The sequence below is a fragment of the Colius striatus genome, chromosome 1 (assembly GCF_028858725.1).
Source record: "Colius striatus isolate bColStr4 chromosome 1, bColStr4.1.hap1, whole genome shotgun sequence".
Lineage (NCBI taxonomy): Eukaryota > Metazoa > Chordata > Aves > Coliiformes > Coliidae > Colius > Colius striatus.
The window spans coordinates 130,816,531-130,837,840 of NC_084759.1; the positions used below are offsets into that span (position 1 = coordinate 130,816,531).

Genomic DNA, 21,310 nt, shown 5'->3' on the forward strand with positions numbered 1-21,310 from the left:
CCATGAAAGTCTTACTGCAAAAAGTGTTCCCTTTTGTGTTTCATTTAACCATAAGGAAACTCCAGGAGAGAGTTATGTTTTATTAGTAATAAATAATGAAAAGCTACAGAGTATTTGAGGGAATGGGCAGAGCAAAAAAGATCAGCCTATACCACAAAGCTTTTGTACGGATGTTTCTTGATGTTATGTAATAAGATAACATCAGGCAAACTTTAGCTCAAGTAACCTTTTGAGAAGAAGCTCTGTGAATATTCAGACATCATAAAATTGTGTATAACTTCACGTAAGAAATAAATGAGGGAAAAAAAAAAGAAAATGAACTGCAAGAAGAGCTGACTGTACAAGCCTTCATTCAGCAAAAAGTGACCTACATAAGAGAAATGAGATTCACATAAAACATGCCTCTGTTCAGCGTGCATGCATATTTGAGAGAGTCGTAGAGAGCACATTGAGCAACTCAGTAATACAGTCAATATTGCTTAACACTTTACAAAAACATGATTTCTCTTGCTTATATTTTTACTAAAAGTAGATCATTTAGGCTGGTGTTCTCCATGCCCACTGCATGCCTCAGGCTCAACATTTGGAGGATGTATGGTCTATGTGGAGTAGAACTGTGTGTTTCTCCCACCTCCCGCTTCAGGAAAAAAGATCTTAAATATTTTTTCTGAAACTTTCTACAGTTATTATATATTTTAATTGCAATATTCAACTTTGCCTGTCGTGATTAAGAAGGTATAAATGTTTCCTTTCTAACCCCACCTTGAGGTTTAGGCAGCCAAAGTCTGCCATGGCACTTTATTCAGTTCTCCACCCTGAGTGATGTGTATGCAGATTTTTCAAAACCTTACCCTTCATCACTCACCCGAGACTGTGGTTTTGCCAGCAACTCCCATCCAATGAAAGACAAAAGTCTTCCTCACTTACCGTCCCCCACTCTCCATTTCTTCATTAGTGGTGTCAACTCCTTTCTGAAGCCAACTTTGGATGCCTACTAGTTTATTCCCTGAGCTCTTCTAATTCATTATTCTGGCAGGGTTTTTTTTTTGTTGTTGTTGTTTGCTTGCTTGTTTTTTTTAGTTAATTTCTTATAAGGTTTCTGAATTGAATGTGGTCATGGTGGAGGCTGGGATCATCAGAACCCTTTAGTGGTAAAAGAAACATGGGATTTGTGACCTGCAGAGACAAGAAGTCAGAGGAGAGGATGTGGCTTCTTGGCCTGCTCCTTTCAGTGGTTGTGGGCGGTTAGACTTAAAGATCTGTGCTACTCAGCCATTCTGTTAATTGACACATGTTAATGCCAGAATATCACTGTGCTAAGAGTTTACTATTTTAAGCATCAGTCTATGGGATAAGTTTGCAATAGCTGATTTGTTTAAGAATTAAAATAATCTGCTTTTTTTCAGTCAAAAACCCCTAATTCAATGACAAGTCAAGACTCTAATTAAACATATAGAGATTCGGGATTTTCATCATGGAGGATTTTTCCCAATTAGACAAATCCTTGGTTAAATAAATGCAATCTGGACATTCTAGGTAGCGTTGGCTTTTTCTATGCCTCTTCAAGAGCTGAGGATCCTTTTCTTTTTCACTTCTTTCCCAGGAAGCTTTCAGTACTTGTGGGTGATTAGGACCTCTCGTAGTACTTTTTCTTTTTTGGTTGAGATGTTGCAGAAGTGTTAGCGAAACCGCTGAGGCCACTTAAAGGAACTGATTCACATGTTCTCAGCAGGAACATCCGCTTGACTAGAATCCTCTGTCTGTCACAACTGCACAGACTCTCACAGGAGCTTTATATTTTATTCCTCATTTCAGAGAAAATTAAAGAAAATAATTGCAAAGGTTCCTTTCAAGCAGTTTCTGCTTTCCCTGAGGCACCCACCAACCCACCAAATCTCTCATATTGGTTTATTTTCCTTTAGATTGCCTTATTCTGGGATGAGTCAAGGAGGGGGGGTAGGGAGTAGTTTTAAAAAATTATTATTATTTCTTGGATGTATTTCAAATATTTCTAGGGCACCTTGTGCTCTTCAGTTTATTCCATGATGTTCATAATTGCTCCCAATCTAATATCTGTGATTCAGATTACCATGCCTTTTTACACATTTTTCCTCCTTTATCCAAATAGTTAATGAAATTATTCAATAAGGCAGAATCTAGTATAATTCCCTGTAGGCTTCCAGAAAACACCTCTAGCCCTACTCAACAGATTGTTTTTTGTCCTTAAAGCTTGTTTATGTCCATTCAATCAGCCTTCAGTCTTTGCAGGGACCTTTATGTGAGCCGTTCTGAATTATTACTTCAGAATATCTGTCTGAGTTGAACATGAACTTGAAATTGATAAAAACTCCATATTAATTCAGCTAATTACCTCTTATTAAATAAATTTGTTCAAGGCAACCAGAAAAAGATTTTTACAAACTGCTTTTACACTTTCGGAAGTTCAGCATCAAATGTTCGTAGTTCTAGCTGAGAGGAGAAGACACTGCAATGATGACATCTCTTCTCCATTTTTTTCAGCTTTTATAGAGTGTCTTCTATTATTTTTTCTTTAATGATTACTCCAAACATGATTTTTATTTTGTACTCTATAGTCAGTAATATATCAGCACTGAAAGATGAGGAGAAGATGTGCTATGGTGAAATGTCCATCACACCCTTTCTGAAATAGCCCATCTAAATCAATGGTTTTTTCGTTATTGTTTGTTTGTTTTGTGGGTTTTTTAAAAATTTTAATTTATTTGTATATTTTCCCTGGACATGGCCAATGACTAACAATCATGCACTACTGGCAGAATTGAAAAGATGGTGAAGTTTGTGAAGGATGTGTGTGTGTACATGCACGTATGAAGTTAATTGTGGCTGTTATGCCTGTCAGGACCAGTGTAGGTGTAACATGTTGGGAGGCAATCAAAGAAGAGAAGGCAGGAGGTCAGGGACAGACAACCAGGCATGCATTCCCCATCATGTCCACTGCCTTTGGGAACAGATTTTTTATTGTGTGTCATGCTTCCCTCAGCTCCATTATTCTCCTAAATGCAATTAAGGTGTTTGGCTTTGAGATTTCCATCTTGATTTTTCATGGGTTATACATCTAATGCCTAAAATACATGTGAATATAGAAATCATCCTGCTTCCAAAGTCCATTGGTTGCCTTTTATATTTTTTTATTTTTTTAAATTTTATTTTATTTTGTTTTACTTTTGATAGCACATCGTGTATGTGAGAAACAGAAACTATTTTAATAACAGTAATAATACTTGCGACTAACGTAATTTACTCCCATGTTCAGTATGTGGGAACATGCTGGCTGCCAGTCTGGGCTTAGAGTCACATGCAGATACAGTTAAAAATCCTTAAAAAATGTGTAATTCTTAAAGACCATAGTAAATCTTCCATTCACTTCACTGAGGCTTGTTACTGTTAACAAATGATGTTTTGGCCACTGTCAGATTTTCTTTAAAGATAACAAAAATGCTTTTTTGTTTTATGAAGTAGGATTTAGGGTATTTTCTATTAGTGTTTTGATTTTCTCTAGGGCACATTACTGAAATAGATAGCTGATGGTGTTGTCATGAACAGCTGAACAGATTTAAGAGCTAGCTACTGAAGAAGGGCCCGACCCTAGCCCCCTGACACCTCAGCACTGCACACTTGCACTGCCTTCGTTGTATGGGAAGGGATGTGTGTTGAGCCTTCAGTGAGCTGAGGGACGAGACAAAATGGTTAAAAATGATGCACTTTTTTAGACAGCTTGTATTTCAGTCATGGTGAGTTGCCTGAGTCAGCTGGTAATGTGGCCAGGTGGGCAGCAATGCTGACTGCACAGGGTTGGGACAGCATGCCTGGCTGCTGAAGGGATGTACAAGACACAAGATGTTCTCATAAAGACTGAAACCTGCGTGGCTCGTACCTGGTCATTTTAAAGCTAGTTTAATTATGTCCAAGATGTTGTGCACTCTCTTTCCAGTCTTAATACAGCCTCATGCCTGATGATATTTATCTAAGTGTAAAAATGTTAAATTTCCTTTATTTATGTGGAAGTGTCAGGTTACTGTTATGTTGCAGTCTAAGAAAACATTGAAGATTGCTTTATTAGCAGTCATTATTTTTCATTAGGACCTCTGAGGAGCTTGACATTTCCCTCTCTGATGATATGTAGAGAAAAAGACCTGAGAAATGACAGCTTCCATCTTGGGAATGTGACTTTCTGAATCCCTCTGGCAGGACAAAAGTGTTCATTTGATCACATCTTCAGACACCTGGCTTTTTTCCTCTAGAGCTGGCTTCAAAATAAAGAGAGAAATCCAAAGAGTTTTTAGTACACCAAACCAAAATTTCCATGCATTAAATTGAGTAATTGTTTTTTTTGAGACTCTGAAATAGTCCCAGGTTCTGTTACAATGGAACTTGATTTCCTTATTAGAAATTATAAAAATAATGGATTTTCCAATTTACAGATATGTGTGGGAGTTTCTGAAAATTTTCAGAATTAGCGAGACAAAAAAAACTTGAGCTGGAGCAGCTGGTGACCACAGCAACCACACAAAAGTCAAAGGGTCATTAAAAAAAGACAAACACAGAAATTCCAACTGCTCTTCACAAATGCATGAAAAATCCTTTGTGATTCTTATTGTGCAGAAGTTTAACCCAAGATACTTGAAAGTTAAAACCTGAAATATTTTTTTAGTGATTATTTATAGGACAAAAGGGAAATGAGTCAATTTTCTGGCACTGTGACAATCCTAGAGCAATCTCAGGGACTGGAATATGGTCTTATTAATTTTCTATATTTTATTTTATTAGTTATTTATAGTTAACATGCCATTCTTCATCTAACATCTACAGCTACAGATATATAGAGGTTTTTTTGTGAGACAGCTGTGTAGGACATGAATTAATACCTGGAGTTAGTTAATGATTCTGGTCAGGTTTAGTAGTTTGTGAAATGGAATCAGCATTACCCAACTAATAATGACATTTTAAAACATGCTTTATTGCAAGTAGAAAAGCATTCAAAATGTTGAAGTTTTCACTGAGCAGAAGTGAAAATATTTTCATTTTGTATGTAAAATGTAATTCAGAATTATAGTGGAACAAAATGAAATTATAGTTATGAAATACATCTACACAGTTGGAAAAACTAAATAAAAGGTAATCATTGCATAGGAAGAAACAGAAGAGAAACATCCTATTTTGTTCTTTTTTTTTTTTCTTTTTTCTGATCATAATTGACATTTCCAAAAAGCACCTTGTTTTAAAAAAAACATGTGTCTTTCTATTTGAAAACTAATGCTTGGAAAAATAGGGCACCCCCTCTAGACAGGAGACAGGTAACAGAGGTAATGACACATGATGGAAGCTTACAACTGGCAGCACTAGCAGAACTGCTGGGTCCCAGCTCTTCTCTTTAATGGTGGGTATCTATATGGAGAGATGACAGGAAGATGAGCCTAGTGATAAATGGGCTAATGGGGAAGGAGAGGTGGCTGGATAATGTGGGAATGGGATACAGGGCTATCAGTCAGGGACTGTAAGGTGTCTGAGACAACAGGAAATGATGGGGAAAGCAACCATATTTGAGAAGAGAACGCCACCTCCAAGCCAGTACTGTGACAAATTCTAGGCTAGGTTTTTCCAACAGGTAAATCCTTCCTGAAACCCTAATTAAAACCTTGTAGAATATGCAATTGCAGTTGCCATGGTATCAATAGTCAATGTGCTGAGTGGCTGTCCATGCTTGCAGCAGCTTGGGAAAGAATCTTTGCTTCTACTAGTGGAAAGGAGTGGGTGGCATTATGAAAAAAGACATGAAGTGCAAAGCGTTCAGGTGTGCTATGGTATTCTGGAGGTGTGCTGGTGAATTATCTATGATCTGACTTCCAGTGTTTTACAAATGTGTTTGTTATTTAAACTTGTTCAGTTAGTTCCTCAGGCAAACATGTTTCTGCTCCACAGCTATTGCAGATTACTCAGAGGAACTAGCCTTTCAAGTATTTATTATTCACTGGTCACTGTTTGCCCTGCATATCACATCAGTTACATGGTATCATTTCTACTTCCTGACCTAAGAACTTCCAAGCCCAAATAAACTTTTAAGAAGGCTGCATATCATGATTCCCAGTACAAATATTTGTGCAAATATATATCTAAAACAAGTACTCACAAAGTTTTCTCTTTCTGAAGTCATGATTTCGAACAAAAATTTGCCTGAGTGTTTACAGATCTTAAATGAAAGAGCAGCAGCTGCCCATTTAAGCCAGTTTGTGATTTGGTAGCTAAGGTAGAATTTCTTTGTGTTTTTTTTCTTTTTTTTTGTTTGTTTCTTTATATTAATGATCATCCAGTTATACAGATATCATATATTATACATAATACATTATATATAACATATAGCATACATTATATTATATACAATATACCACATACAATACACAATATATAATATGTATTATACAATATATGACATTTATAAAATGGGGAATATATAAGTAATAATAATAATAATAATAATAATAATAATAATAAATAAATATATGGGTATATATACAATATATATGATATATTGTATAATATATAATACGTTATATATTATAATATCCTAAGTCTAGATTTCAGAGAGGTTGCTTGTAGCAGGGAGGCAAGATGCATTTTTTACACTTATATAAAAACCAAGTTAGGGAAGAACTAGATCTTCTCTGAGAGCTGAACAACTCGTTTGTACAGTTCAGGATGGTGTGAAGTTGTAGATCAAGCAGCCACTGGATGTCACTGTTGTTCTGCGATTGGGAAATGTTTATGTATTCTACAATATTTTCTTTCCTTTTGCATAATGTCATAATACTTCTGGAGAAGGTAACTACTAAAGAGAGGAGCATAGCTTTGTCCTCATGGCTAAGAAAAGGTAGTAAAATACCCATTACTTCAAAGGCTGGGGAGCTAAAGATGATCCCTCTGTGTTGAGGTGTATTAATAGTACCAGTAGGCTCTTAATAGTTGACATCTTTCATGTCGCAGCAATAAAGCAGACATTAAAAGTTCTTTAAGAATAAGTATTTTCCAGTACTGTATAATCTACTAATACAAAGTATGATTTAGTTTTATAGCCTCCAACGAGTTTTCTATCATATCTCTCATTTATGTCTTCATTTCTCATTAGGAAGAGCCATTGATTTTGTAGTTCAGAATGCAATGTCAGAATCCCATGGAGGGAGACCCAGTGCATCAAAGGTTGCAATACTCATCGTTTCTGGGAGATCCGAGGACACCGTGGAGGCTGCTGCACTTTCTGCAAGAATGAACAGTAAATCTCATTTCACTGTCACTAGTTTTCAAGCTGAGTTGTTGCTTTTTAAGTAATGCACAAGAACAAAGGATGAAAAATTAAGGCACTGTTATGTTCAAAAAAGTTCACTTACTGGGTGTCATATTTTGGCAAGAAGCAGGCCTGAACTAAATGTGCCAGATGAAGATGCCTTTGAATTACTGGTTAATTCAGGACCAATCTGCAATTTAAGCTGATCCATTTCCATAGGTTTCGCAATTTTGTGGTATTTAATTCTCCAAAGTCCTGTGTATAGACAGGGATGACAGAAATGTGATCTAATACTATAAATTTAGTTCTGTTGCAGTACAATGAATCTTGAAAAGTTCACTGTAATAATAACAAATAGAGAAAGGATTTGACCAAATTCTGCACTGACCTATACAGGAATATGCGTTTTCTATCAAGGTGTGCTGCATGATGTCTTCTGGCTCTAATCTCAATACCTCAGCTTCTTCAGGTGTTCAGCTGAGGAACATTAGCTTCCTTTGTACGATGCCTTGGGAGCTATTGAATAAGGCATGGACTAAATTACAATTAACTATTATTTTTTAATTAAATGATTTGAAAATAATCCAATTGCTATGTAACTGGAGAAGAAAACAACATATTGAGATTTTTTTTACATTTGGAAAAAAAAAGGTGAAGATATTGTAATTAAGTCTGCAGCTGTGTTTCATTGACCACACATGACCTTATTATGCTTGGGATTAATAGAGATCATCTCAGCTAACACTATGATTAGAGCATCACCATTTCTGCCCTTAATTGCCTTGAGCCTGTGTAGAGTGAGTGATGCAAGTAATACATGAAAATTAACTGTTGGATATTTTAGAAGAAAATGAAAACAGTACAACAGCAAAACCCTCCTTCTCTTGTGCGTTTCTCATTTAAAACCTTTTCTTCCCTTTCCCTAGGAGTATCCCTGTTTCCAATTGGAGTTGGGAATGGGTATGATGAAGAGCAACTAAGGACTTTGACTGGGCCAGCAGCTGCTAATAGAATCACGAAGCTTCAGAATTTTGAAGACTTAACCACTATGATCAAACTGAATAGTGCATTCATCAAAAAAGTGTGCATGGGTAAGTCCAATGTAGTTGTAGCCTCGTAACTGGAGCAAACCTCCAAATTTGATGTGCCAAAACGAAACTGATTTTTTTTAAATTTCAGAAGTCAGTCCAATGCTGCTTTGTTAGTGTTTCACCAACAGTCACTACTAATGCTAACTTAGACCACCAACATCATTTAAGTGTAAGACAAAATCTGAGCCCTTTCAGCATGTGGCCAGCCTGAACTTTCAATCTATCATCTTATTAATAATCAGCCTGGTCGTTAACTGAAGGACATCAGGAAAGCTCAAGTGGTCATGAATGAATGAGGGCTTCAGAAATGATACAAGTTAGTTGTGAGTAAAGCACAGACTTAATCATTGTTATGTGTTTTTCTACATAAAGTTCAGCCAAACTATAAAAAAGAAAATAGTAAGAAAGAATTACGTTTTCCAGGAAAACAAATACTCTAAAAAAAAGAGTGTGATATATTTTAAGCAAACATTAGATTACAATGGCCTCCATTTAATGAAACTTGCTTCAACTCTGGCTAGGATTTTACTAATTTTGCCTTCTTGGTCTATGTATATGTAGATATTTTTTTACTCATATTATTGTTATTATTTCTATTACAATGGCATATATGTGTCCTCTCTGCAAACCACTGTATCATATTAGTCATTGCATAGGTTTTTACCAGCATTACTGGGGCTTAGTTACATCTCCATTAAAATAAGTGAACTTTTTTACAAAGCCAAGTACCACTAAGAATGAGGAAGTTGCAGAGTGTGTACAGTCCAGCTTAGAGATATCCGATCAGTCTCTACTGGGATCACTTCTGGCATTTTAAAATCTCTCCAGAGCATCACACAGCTGACATTTTCTAGATTTAAACAGCTGCCATTTTCTTTCTTTTCTTTTAAAATAAGCTTTTAAAGATGCATTTCCCGTCCTCACACTGTAAAATATGTGATTTTCTTGCCCTAAATTACATTGATCCAAAATATAGGACAGGGAGTAGGAATTTGAAAACAGTAACTGTTTTCTTATTACAATCTGTGCTATAATCTATCAGTACTAGAGGTGAAAGGTTTGTGTTTTTATGAAAGCCTTTCCAACAGCACTAAGTATATGCTCAAAAACTGGAACAATTGGTATATTATATCAGACACCTAAATCTGAAAAAATTAGCTCTCACTTTTGCTGATGGTAAAGACTTTACTATGGAGTGGGAAACTATCTTCTTTTTTGTTTGTTTGTTGGATTTTTTCTTTTTTTTCTTTTTTTTAGTAAGTTTCTTACAATCTGTAAAGTATAATTTTCCCCTCTAGACTCATATAGTTGGATTTCTTGTACGGAGTGAGTCTGACTTTCTTTATGGAAGCGTACCAAAAATAATACTATTAAAAAGGTTTAAAAGATTTCCTAAGTGCTTTCAAAATACATTACTTGTCCTGGAAAAGGTAGAGCATATAGTATATATATATGCTAGCATAGTATTACACAAAGAGTTTGCAAGTCAGTGTTTTAATTTTCTAGACATGTGCTTATCACATTTTCACGCCATAGGGCTTATATGAAATTATTTTAATTTATCTTTAGGTGTGCAATGAAAGCATGTAAATATAGAAACTGCAATTCAATGAGTGCCTTGTGGCCATCTAACTGATTTTATAGAAAATTGCCCATCACACTAATTCCCAAACAGAAGGAAACTGAATTCGAATATGCTTATTGCAGCTGTTTTCACACTTATACTGGTTGCTGACAAAATTTATCTTGAGGTTACTCACTGTGTTTATCTTTCTGCATTTCATAAATGTATGTAGGCATGAGTGTGTAAATTCTCATTACTTGCTAATTATCACAAATATTCCAATTCATCACAAGATTCAGAAATAAGTGTGGACTCTGCCTCAGACCTAAAGCCATACTCTTCTTTGAAGTACCATCTGGGCAGAGCTTTATGTCAGTACAAGGAGTGCTGTGAGCTACAGCCTACCTACTGCTCACAGGGTATTTTGGGACCAATGTCACTGCAGAAGACAGGTAATGCTATCAGTGGCAAAGTTTATATATTCTTTGACTTACTCTTGTGCACTTTGGACAAATACCTGCAATATTCATGTAGGGATTTTCTTATTCTAACACAGAAAAACTGCTCCTTCTTACATCCTAAGTCACAATTTTAAGTAAGACAATGATGACTACCAATTAATAAAGCTGTATAAAGGAGTGAGATGACTGAAAGATGTCTGTTTCTCTTTCAGACCCTGTCAGAGAATGTATAGATGAAGATGGAAACAAAAAGAAAGTAAGTATATTTCCTGGATCATTCATCTGGCTTTCAAGTTACAGAGTTGATGTATGACCATGAATATCTTCATAGATAATCTGAAACAAAAGTGTTGGACAATTTTAAATATTAAGAAATTTTTTAGAGGAGGAAAATGAGCTGGTTGAACTGATGGGATAGCTTTTCACACAAGGGAGACTTCCTCTAATGACACCTGATCTTGCAGTATGTTGAAGGCAGTGCAGAGCCAAAAGCTATGACAGAGAAAAATGTATTTCCATCTCATGGTGAAAGAACTTCTGGGAAAGCTACGCACAGACAAATTAAAGTTGTATGTATATGGGAGACAATGTCGTTCCTCTCCTCCTACTAAAAATGCAAGTACTTCTTCCCTATGAAAATTTTATAGGAAAATAATTACTATGTGATAGTCATCTCTCTAGGGAAAACCTTCACAAGAAATCAAATTTTTTAGTGTTTCTTTGCAGAAAAACTTTTATTAATCCTGAGAAAACACTCGAAAATACTAGTAAACCTGTCTGATTTCTCAAAAGTGATCCACTTTAAGAAAGGATTGATGTAGATGTGATAAATGGTTCAGTTCCTTTGTCTCGGGTGAAATACCAAGATTTTTGAGTACATATGATACTGCATGCATTTGAAAGTTTTAGCATAAGCTTGTTGCATGTTTTCTAGTAGGGCTCAGTTATGAGTTCTACTCCAGGATTTATCTTGAATTTCCAGTACATTAAAAATATTCCTTTGATTTCTCCCTTGTGACAACTGGACTGTAAGGAAGGATGTGGCTAATACAGAAATGCTTATGAATTGTCTATATACAGGAAATGTATCAAAGCTGCTATACATGATTGGCCTTGGCCAGCGGATCAGAACATAGACTTTAGCTAGATCAGACACTAAGTATAACCTGGTGGCTTTGAGACTGACTACCTAATTAAGGAAAAAAACAAGCAAAACTAAACTTGAAAAACTTTCTGAATGAAAAAATATCAGAGTATTGTTTATTCATTTGAATTCCATGTGTCCAGGCCTCTGGGCTCTTGCAAGCAGAAACAGGTAATATAGATAAGTACTGGGAAGTCTTAACTTGAACTTAAGGCATGTCATGTTTGACTGGTTTGGTGAAAAACTTAAAGCACAATTTTGGCTGAAAGGATTTTGGAAGAAAAGCGACCAGGCTTCAGTCCATATAAAAATGAATGCCACTTTCAAATGGTAGAGATATTTTGTGCTACCTTTTTTGTCAGCCAGAAAAAAAAAAAAAAGAGTTTTAGAAGACACTGCCGGTGTGGTAGCTATTGTCTTTTGGAGCAGACTCTTGAGCATCCCATGCTGCCTACATGACACTGTGGAAATGTTCTGCCTCTGCTGTTCAGCACCCACACTCTGAAGAACTTTTCTGCCTCATTGGCAGTAACATGCCATTGTTGCCCTGTTACCCTCTTCCAGCATAGTCCACAGATCCACAGGGGTGAAGAATCAAGGCACTTTCCTAATTCAGAAATCCAGACTCTTATATCAAATTTGTAATATTTCAGGTGTTACTCAGAGACTTATTGCAGGAGGCTCAGTTTCCGAAGCAGGATGTCTGTCATGCACCTGGAGACTGTGGGAACTGATCTCCTGCAGTTTACAAGGAAATCAGAGTTCTCAGAATAAAAAAGTTTCAACCTAAATCCTACCAGTATCATGAGTGTATGATTTATTATGTTGTGGGGTTTTTTTGTTATTACTTTTGCCCTGGAAGTGACTGTTGAAGGAAGATTCATGGCTAAGGTCATTGTTAGTAGCAGAAGGACAGAAGATCGAAAGTACTAGATCAGGCCAAAATTCCATCCAACTGCCTGTATTAAGTTGCTAAAAGTAGAAGTCAGGGAGGAATGTAAATAAGTATATGTGAAAATTCTTTGGACTGTCATAATCTTGAACAATTTGTGACTCAAGGTCACCCTGAGCTGCAAGTGGTACCTTTTTGTGTTTGACAGTGCTCAATAGTTTTCTCTGTCATGTAAGTTTTTAGTATCCATCATAACCAGTGGCAAGGAGTTCCGATAGTGCTAAATACAGGCTGTGTAAAAAAATCACTGTTATAATAATTAAACTTGACAGCTAATAAAATATGTACTAGATTAAGGTTTTTTTTTTTTTTAATTTTCATTAGTAACCTTGCTTTGATACTTTTAAGCAGGCATAAAGGTGATTGTAGAAGTTTAAGTACTTGTCTTATAATGATAGTACTTCATCATGAAGTGATCTCTATAGTGATCTTCCGCATTTCTAGTCTATGTATGGAGGTAAACCCACATTCCTAAACTAGCAGTTTCCGTAACATGACTCTTCTAGTATTGTTCAGCTCTTGGTTTAGAGGAGAAAAAACAAACAAACAAAACCTTGACTAAATTGTTTGAGGTACATGGCTCTCTTTTCTGCAGATGCAGAGTAAGACAGTGTGGAAGTCCAGGTTTGTAGGTTCAGAGCTCCCTCAGAGAGGAAGTCTAAGGCATCCTCCAGTGTGCTGGCAGCCTCATCAGTTTCACCAAACCTATCCTTCACAATTTAAAAAACTCTACTTTTCCTTTCCTTTCGTTTCCTTTCTTTCTTATTTTTACTCCTACAATTTCTTATAAATTGGAATTTAGGGTTTCATTGTCTTCTGAGTCCCTGCATTTTCCTTTGCTCTAGGATTCTTGGCTTTTTTTTGATCCTTTGACTGATACTTTTGTTTTAATATGCTGTGCTTTGATTTTCTTGTCCAGCTCTTAGATATTTTCAGTAGATGTCCCGTTAAGTGAGAAAGAAACAACTAAACATATATGGATGCCAGAGGGTTCTTTCCCAGCCTTGCACACCTGTATGTGTACCCTTCCAGATAGTCCACTTTCAGCAAGTTTTAGGCAAGACAACTATAATTAAAAACCATTCAATTTCTTCCTATCTAAATATTTTTCCCATTTCTTTATTTTTCACACTTTCAGCTCACAAGCCTGAAAAATATTAACAGACTTTCACTACCAGTTGCCTCTTCAAACTCTTGAAACATACAAAGCAAGTCCAGTAAATTAACTCATATTTAATATGTAAATTTTCATGGCTTTTAGACTTGACGTTATCACATAGCTCAGAGATACAGAGCAATACTTTCACATCACTGTCTACCTCTGTCGAAACAGATCTGGAAGGGGCTGTTTCCCACAATTGAGATTATTCTTGGGAATACAGACCTCAGGGGTGAGCACAGTTTTGAAATTCATTGAGCCTTTCTATGGACTTTGGATACCTGCGTGACTGGGATCAGAGAGTTCAGCTTTTTGCAGATTTGAATTTTTAGATATTTCAGATTGTGACCGCATATATTTCTCTGTCATTTAATAGCATATAATCCTGGTGCCTTAAAATTTAGACTGGTCTTTAGAAGATGAGAATATATTTCACATTCTATTTTTATTTTTACAAAACTACTATGTATATCTAATAACATTAATCTGGTAAAGGAACAATTTCTCTTTGGGAAGGGAGTAACTGTTTTAAAGTTTTGGAGTTGTGGATAAAATAACTAAAGTATTCCATGCCTTTCTAGCTTGGGACATATATTGTTAATTCCTGCTGTGCCATGACCATCTGTGCTCAGACCTCTTTCTAAAATAATTTTATGGCTTATGAAAACTAAAGGCTTTGACATCTAAAGAAAAGCTAAGAGGAGTTATTTGTTAACTATGCTATCCATGCATGCTGTAGGACGGTTAAGCTAACAATAGATGGTACTCCAGATACTTCATTCTGTTGTAATAAAACATCTCCTGTTCTAGACTATTATCTTTTGCTTGGAATTTCAGAGCCTATTTCTTACAGTGTTGCTAATTTAAATATCATCCTCATGAAGCCCATAATACACTGCATTCTATTATTTACTCATCCAAGGCTAATTTGAGTAGCCCTGCTGTCAGTGTCACTTTACTTGCTAGCTGTAGGATCGTGGCAGCAGCCAAGGTTTACATTTTTTTCCCCTCTGCCCGTGTTCTTCTCAGTTGTTATATATCCATATCTCCTTATCTAGCCTGGTGATAAATGGATGTTACCAGACCAGTGCCACACTGTGACATGCTTTCCAGGAGATTACACAGTTCTGGAGAGTCACCAAATTAACTGTGAAAGGATGCCAAAACCAGTATGTCACAGCAATCTTCCTGCTGTTAAGATTGAAGAAACTTGTGGCTGCCGATGGATGTGCCCATGTGAGTATTTATATTTGCATGTATGCTTGTCCTTCCCCATCACTTGAAATGTTTATCAGAAATGTAATGCTGAATGGAGCTGCTCAGTTGATGTACACATCAGATGACTGAGGTGGGAGGAATTGGTACTGTACAATGGTTAAACAGCAAGGAGAATGAGAATCTCACTGATAACCTGGAATGTGACATACTGTTTGCAACTTCAGGGCCACTGCGAGCTTATTTTTCACATTAGCATAGCTACAGTGTTTGTCAGAGATTCTCACACATGAGTTCCAAATCTGGGAAGCTTCCCAAAGCTGGAAAGGAGGATGTATGGAAGAAAACAGAAATTTCTGTCTTGGCAAGCTGTAAGCAAGCAATGTATTCTTGGTCCACTTCTAGGCTTGAGGACTTGGTCTGACCTCAATCAAGCACATGTATTAAAGAGACAATAACAGAAAATGCTCTCTTCCTCTCTAAAATCTCACACTGAGTATCTGAGCAGAAATGGTGAACAGCATGTGATTATTTCCTTGTTTGAGATGACAAGAACAGAAATTAAGTGAATCCACTCACATTTACAGGGTGGAGGAATTCAGCCCTGAGGCTTGCAATCCATTTATGTAAAATATACATTCTTTAGGAAAATCTCACATATGTGAAAGGAAGACCTGAGGGAGGAAGAATGATGATTTCAAAGAAAAAACACAAGCTGGAGCCTCCAAGTCACCTCAGTGGCCAGAGAGATGGTCTGAGAACGATGGAATGATGCAGTCTAGGGTAAAGGAGGCAGTGATGCTTGGTTACATGCAGCATGGCACAGGGCATTCTCCACAGCTGTCACAGGGAAGAGCACTTCATGGTTGATCTTCATGAAGGGAAGACTCAGCCACTGGGTCTTTTGCTACACCTCAGCCTGAGTTTGGGGACTGACTGACTCTGTGGGAATTGCATTGTAGTCAGATGTTCAATTCCCATAAAAATAAGATGTTTATTTGTTAGATGTTTATTTGCAATTAAATGTCAAAAAGATCAGCTCCAGTAACAAATGTATCTATGCTAAAGAATGCATTTCTATAGCCCAATCATGCATGATGTTACAGCTAAAACTTGGTGAAATCTTGAAACCAGGAACCTGCAGATGTTACAGCGTTTAAATCCTATTCAAAGCCTAAATCTCTTTGTCTTTAATGAATCTTAGAGAACTGTATTCCCCAAAATAATTTTGAAAATTTAGCTTACATCTGAAGTCATATGATTGTTTTTTAAAAGAAAATTATATCCCTATATATACACCTTCTCTTTATAATGTATAATCTCAATTTAAACTGTCATTTGCTCAACTAGATGTTTTAAGAGCAATTTCTTCAAGGCACTGCTTAAAATACCTAAGCTGGGTAGTTAGATTTTGATCCCTAAACTATTAAACGTCCACAATTTTTATGCTTCAAGTTTTAACATTTCCTAAAAGCACATTGGATTATCCAAGCCCTTTAAAGCTATCATTTCTGTTTTGATGTAAGTTTTCCAAAAATGTAGAAAGATTTTAGTTGAATGATCATAAACATTTGATGACGTTTTAAAGATACTCTTAGTGATATCTACCAATTAAATTGCATCTGTAAGAATTTTCCTCAGTCCTAAATACTTTGATAGCAATGTGAAGACATTACTTTTGGAATTCAAAACACAGCTTCATAAAAACATTTCTGAAATGATGAAATGAAAAGTGACATTTGTATCATTAGCTGATTATCATGAAAAGACCTAAAGAAAAGACCTGAACTTGAGATTGCTGCTTTTTTAACATGAGCTAACAATTGTTTAACTTCTTATAAATTTAATGAACCGTGATGACCAAAATTAAACATTTTTGTTTTCCTGAAGTGGTGCAGCTTGAGAGGGAAAATTTTCTCATGTTAGAGGGGAATAAGGAAATCCCCAGCCTCACCCACCTTATCAAAAACCCAAGTGCCCTTGTTTCAACGACTACTTAGTGAAACCAGGGTGATGCTGTTTCAGCTAAAGCATCGTATGTAGCAAGTGAGAAGGCAGATTCTGATGTCATAAGTGCTGAAGTTAGAGCCAAAACTCACAGCAATCGGGAAACTAGAGATGGGCAAAGCAAAGTAGGTTCAACATCCATGGATGGAGGCTGAATAAGCGGTCTGTGCTGCAGAGGCACAGTAGTGCTTACTTAATTGACTCTCATGGTTGAGTGAAGTAGTATTCAGTTATTTAGAGAGCTAAAGCACACTTTCAAGCAATTGTTTGACAGTGTGGTTGACATGATAAATGTTTTTGAAAAGGTAAGTACTTGAAAAACTGTTCTTAAGTTATATAATTGAGTTCAGAGAATAGATCAGGAATTACACATAACTGAGTTCAGAGAATAGGTAAAGGAGTTGATTGCTGACTCATGGCTGTTGGGTAGGTTTGTACTACATTTAAATGGATTGCATTAATAAATTTTGTGGTACATTATATCAATGATAAATTTCAAAGGATCCCCATTATCCTTAGAATTGTGTTTTGATGTCCATGGATAAAAGAAGTTGAGAAACATTATTTTATTCATAACGTTTCGTTACTGTGTATACATTAACTTTATAAGCAGCTACAGTAAAATATGTGAAGATGCCCTAGTGCGCCAAAAGGATGTATCTGTTGACAATTCAGTGTCTAACAATATACAAGATATGCTTTCTTCCTTTCATTTTTTCCACCTTTTTCTTTTAAGCTTAAATTACTGTTTGCTATTTTCCCTGAGAAATTAAATTTGAGGATCAATGAATGGGAAACAGACTATTCTAAAATCTTAATTAGAAGACAAGTAGCTAAATTATTAACAATGAGAATTTTATTCCTACATATTTAGCTGACTTTGCTATTATTGCCCTTTTTAAGCAAAAGATTTGAAAAAGTTAAAGTCAGAAGCATCCTTTTCCTTGGATTTTGTTCTGATACCTCTGAGATAATCCCCTTTCTTTTCCAGTTTGTGAAGACAAGGCAGTGTTTATAACATAATGACCAAAACACTGAGCTATGTGTTGACCGTTGGTTTATCCCGTTTCCCTGTCCCTTTTCCTATTCCCAGCTGAAAAAAAAAAATGTCCCCTTGTATGAACTTGTGATATGTGTTCAATAAGAATGAAGTAGTGTTATTGGATTTCAAATGTAATATTATATAGAATAAAATAAAATTTCACAATAAAAAAATGCAACCATTTCAAAATAAGTATATTGCAGTCTTTCTATCAATAGACAAGGGGCTTACCCTGCTTTTATTTTTTGATATAAAATTCATTAATAACTCATATTCATTGTGAGTAAATTTCTTGCAAAGGGATTTTGTATGACTCTATCCAAATCATTTGTAATTCTGGTTGGTCCAAACATACTTCAAAAGAACCGTGTGATGTAGTATTTATTAAAGTCTCTTGTCTATGATTTACTGCAGCATTTGCAATTCTTCACCTTTCTAGATTTCTCAAATAATTGGTTCCACATGCCCATGATGATTGTGAAGAATAGTCTAATTTGAACAAAAGCACATGCCTATATGCTGCTGCTTCTCCTTTTTTATTTTTTTCTCATTGATTGACAGGTGTCTGTATAGGAAGTTCATCTCGACACATTGTCACTTTTGATGGGCTAAATTTTAAGCTGACTGGCAATTGCACCTACATCTTGTTTAAAGACACACAACATGCTGTTGAAGTTCTCCTCCATGAAGGATCATGCAGAGCAACACCAAAGATGAACTGTATGGACTCCATTGAAGTGAAACATCATGGTGTATCTGTTCAGCTCTTCAGTGACATGGCAGTAAGCTAAACACAATGAAGTGATCTCTGCATTGTCTGCTCATGCTATGGAATTCAGATCATGAGGAAAAATTTGTTCCCTTTATCCAGCTTCTGTTCCTCTTGTAGTCTGTTCTTAGGCTTCTGAGCAAATGCTTTATTTCAATTTCATGGTGCAATCTATGTTCATGTAACAAGCCAGACACATTTCTTTTCTTTCTCTCCCCATTGTGCTGATGTGACATTGTCAAGAACATGAGATTTGGCAACATATCCCTGACACTTCTTCTAGAAAGGCAGGGATTATAGACAGGACATACGGCACTCTGGTTTTTCTCTTTTGGCAGAAATCCTTTACATAATGTTTTCATTTAGCACATGGGAGAACAGTGTATTCTTCACAAATCTATGCATGACTGGCTAGTCGAAGAGCTAGTGAGTTGGTTCTGTGTGCAGATGGTCCTGAGCATCAGAAGAAACACCAGCACAGTATGCATTACATCTATTTTATAGGCAGAGAAGTATTACAGTCAATATGACACGTTTTTCAGGCTCTGCGTTCCTGAGACATACATACACAGTTGACTGGCCTGCAAAGGTGGTCTCTTTTGACTTGTATTGCAAAATAGGATGGACCAAAACAGCTGCATCCAGCTCTGCATTGTGATACACAATCCTGACTTCCGTTGAGGTTTATTGATAATCAGGGTCTTTAGGCAGAATTTGAACTTCATGGCATTGAATTGCTAGTCTGTAAATGTGTGATGCTGAAGGAAAGCATTCACATGGGAAAATGTTGGAAGGATTGTACATATAATACACAGAATGAAGGTCAATTAGTTCTGTACATTTTAAGACTCAACAGAAAGCTTCAGCTTGCAAAATTGATTCTTATGTTCAGATTCAGTTGGATTTTCAAGTACTAGTGAAATCAAAATATGTTTCAAATGTAACATTGGGTTGATTTTAACTGCTTGCTAAAACTCTTGTGATGATCTTGCCTTTTTGAAAACAGGTGGCTGTTAATGGTGAAAGGGTTCACATTCCCTATTCTAGCAGTTTGTTTGAAGTCACTGTCTATGGAGCAATAATGCATGAAATCAAGTTCTCCCATCTTGGACATAATCTCACATTTACTCCAAGAAACAATGAATTTATTCTTAAACTTAATTCAAAGAGCTTTTCTTCAGGAACACAAGGGCTTTGTGGTAAGTTTGACAGCTCGTAATTTTAACAACTTCCTAGTTGGACTTGAACTGCTATTTATGTTATTGTAATTTGTATGGCCTGGCACCTGTAAACTCTCTGGCTCAAATGATCACCCATTGTTGGCACATTGCTAATCTTTGTAGGTTTTTCTACTATGGCCATTAATGTAACAGCTTGTGGACTCCCATTAACACCTCAGTAAGAACAGATTAGGTATCTCTCGTGTTCTCATTTCCAGAACATGTTTGTGTTGTTTTGGATAAGGATTTAACTTTTTAGATTCTTAAATGTATATGAGAGACAGGATCTACACTTGTAGTGAAGGTGAAAGAGTTATGAGAGATATAACTACCCGGGAAAATTAATTCTATAGTATTCTCAATGGTATAAGCTATACAGTGGTTATACCTCTGAGGTATAACCTATACTTCTTGTAATAAAGAAATGATAAAGAAGACCCAGGATTTTTATGCCGCTGTTCATAGTAGCTATAAGGAATATAATTCATTCCTCCTCCCCTTGGCATTCACTGAGGAGCCCCAACCAACTCCATCTGTCCTGTGCCTGTTTTCTCTAGGTTTATTTGCTTGCTTATTTATTAGGTTTATTTTCTTGCTGTCTATAATCAGACTTTTATCCTTTTACTCACGCTCTTAGGGGTGTGTGACCAGAACCACATCAATGACTTCACGTTACGCGATGGCTCCGTCACTCCTGAAAGCAGTGTGTTTATCCAAGACTGGACAGTAGAACAGCCAGGGAAGATCTGTGAAATCCGGAGAGAAGACAGGTGCTCTGAACACGCAACTAGCCACTGCTACCTTCTGCTTTCTGATCAGTTTGCAGAGTGCCACAGGGTGATCCCTCCCAACATGTTCTATGAAGCTTGTGCAGAGAGCAGCTGCTATGAGGACGAAGCCTGCGAGATGATAACTTCCTACGCTCACATCTGCAGAGAGAATGGGATCTGCATAGACTGGAGAACACCTGAGTTTTGTCGTAAGGGATTTACTCTATGTTAAAACCGATATAGAAACTGTCTTACTTGGTGATGGTGGTGATAATGCCATCTTGTCAGTGTAATATTAGCTTTTGAATGCTGTGTACTGAGACGGAAGTTACAGGTCAAGTTTCTGGTACAAGTCATATTGCAGATCTGACAACTGGCTTGTCATCCACAAAGTTTCATGTTATGGAAAAATGTTTCATGGTGAATAGGTAGCTAGTAAAATGCAAGGTAGGTGGGCAAGGCTAAAGGAGTAACTTGTGAAATAAATATACTGTAAAAGCTATAGACAGGTAAACACAGCTATGTGACAGTAGCTAACTGTAGCCACTGAACCGTTGTGGAGCCTGATTTGGAGTGAGAGTCCTGATTCTGCCAGGCACTT

The 21,310-nt window shown here is 36.4% G+C and overlaps 1 protein-coding gene across 1 annotated transcript in view; it reads left to right on the top strand.

The window, feature by feature from the left end:
• VWF (von Willebrand factor) overlaps window positions 1-21,310 on the top strand; it is a 146,057-nt gene that overhangs the window by 79,612 nt on the left and 45,135 nt on the right. Inside the window, exons 31-37 of the mRNA XM_062007398.1 lie at window positions 7,160-7,303; window positions 8,242-8,406; window positions 10,644-10,687; window positions 14,745-14,922; window positions 18,512-18,732; window positions 19,726-19,918; window positions 20,577-20,918. Of these exons, the coding sequence (XP_061863382.1) occupies window positions 7,160-7,303; window positions 8,242-8,406; window positions 10,644-10,687; window positions 14,745-14,922; window positions 18,512-18,732; window positions 19,726-19,918; window positions 20,577-20,918 (1,287 nt within the window). The remainder of the gene's footprint in view (window positions 1-7,159; window positions 7,304-8,241; window positions 8,407-10,643; window positions 10,688-14,744; window positions 14,923-18,511; window positions 18,733-19,725; window positions 19,919-20,576; window positions 20,919-21,310) is intronic.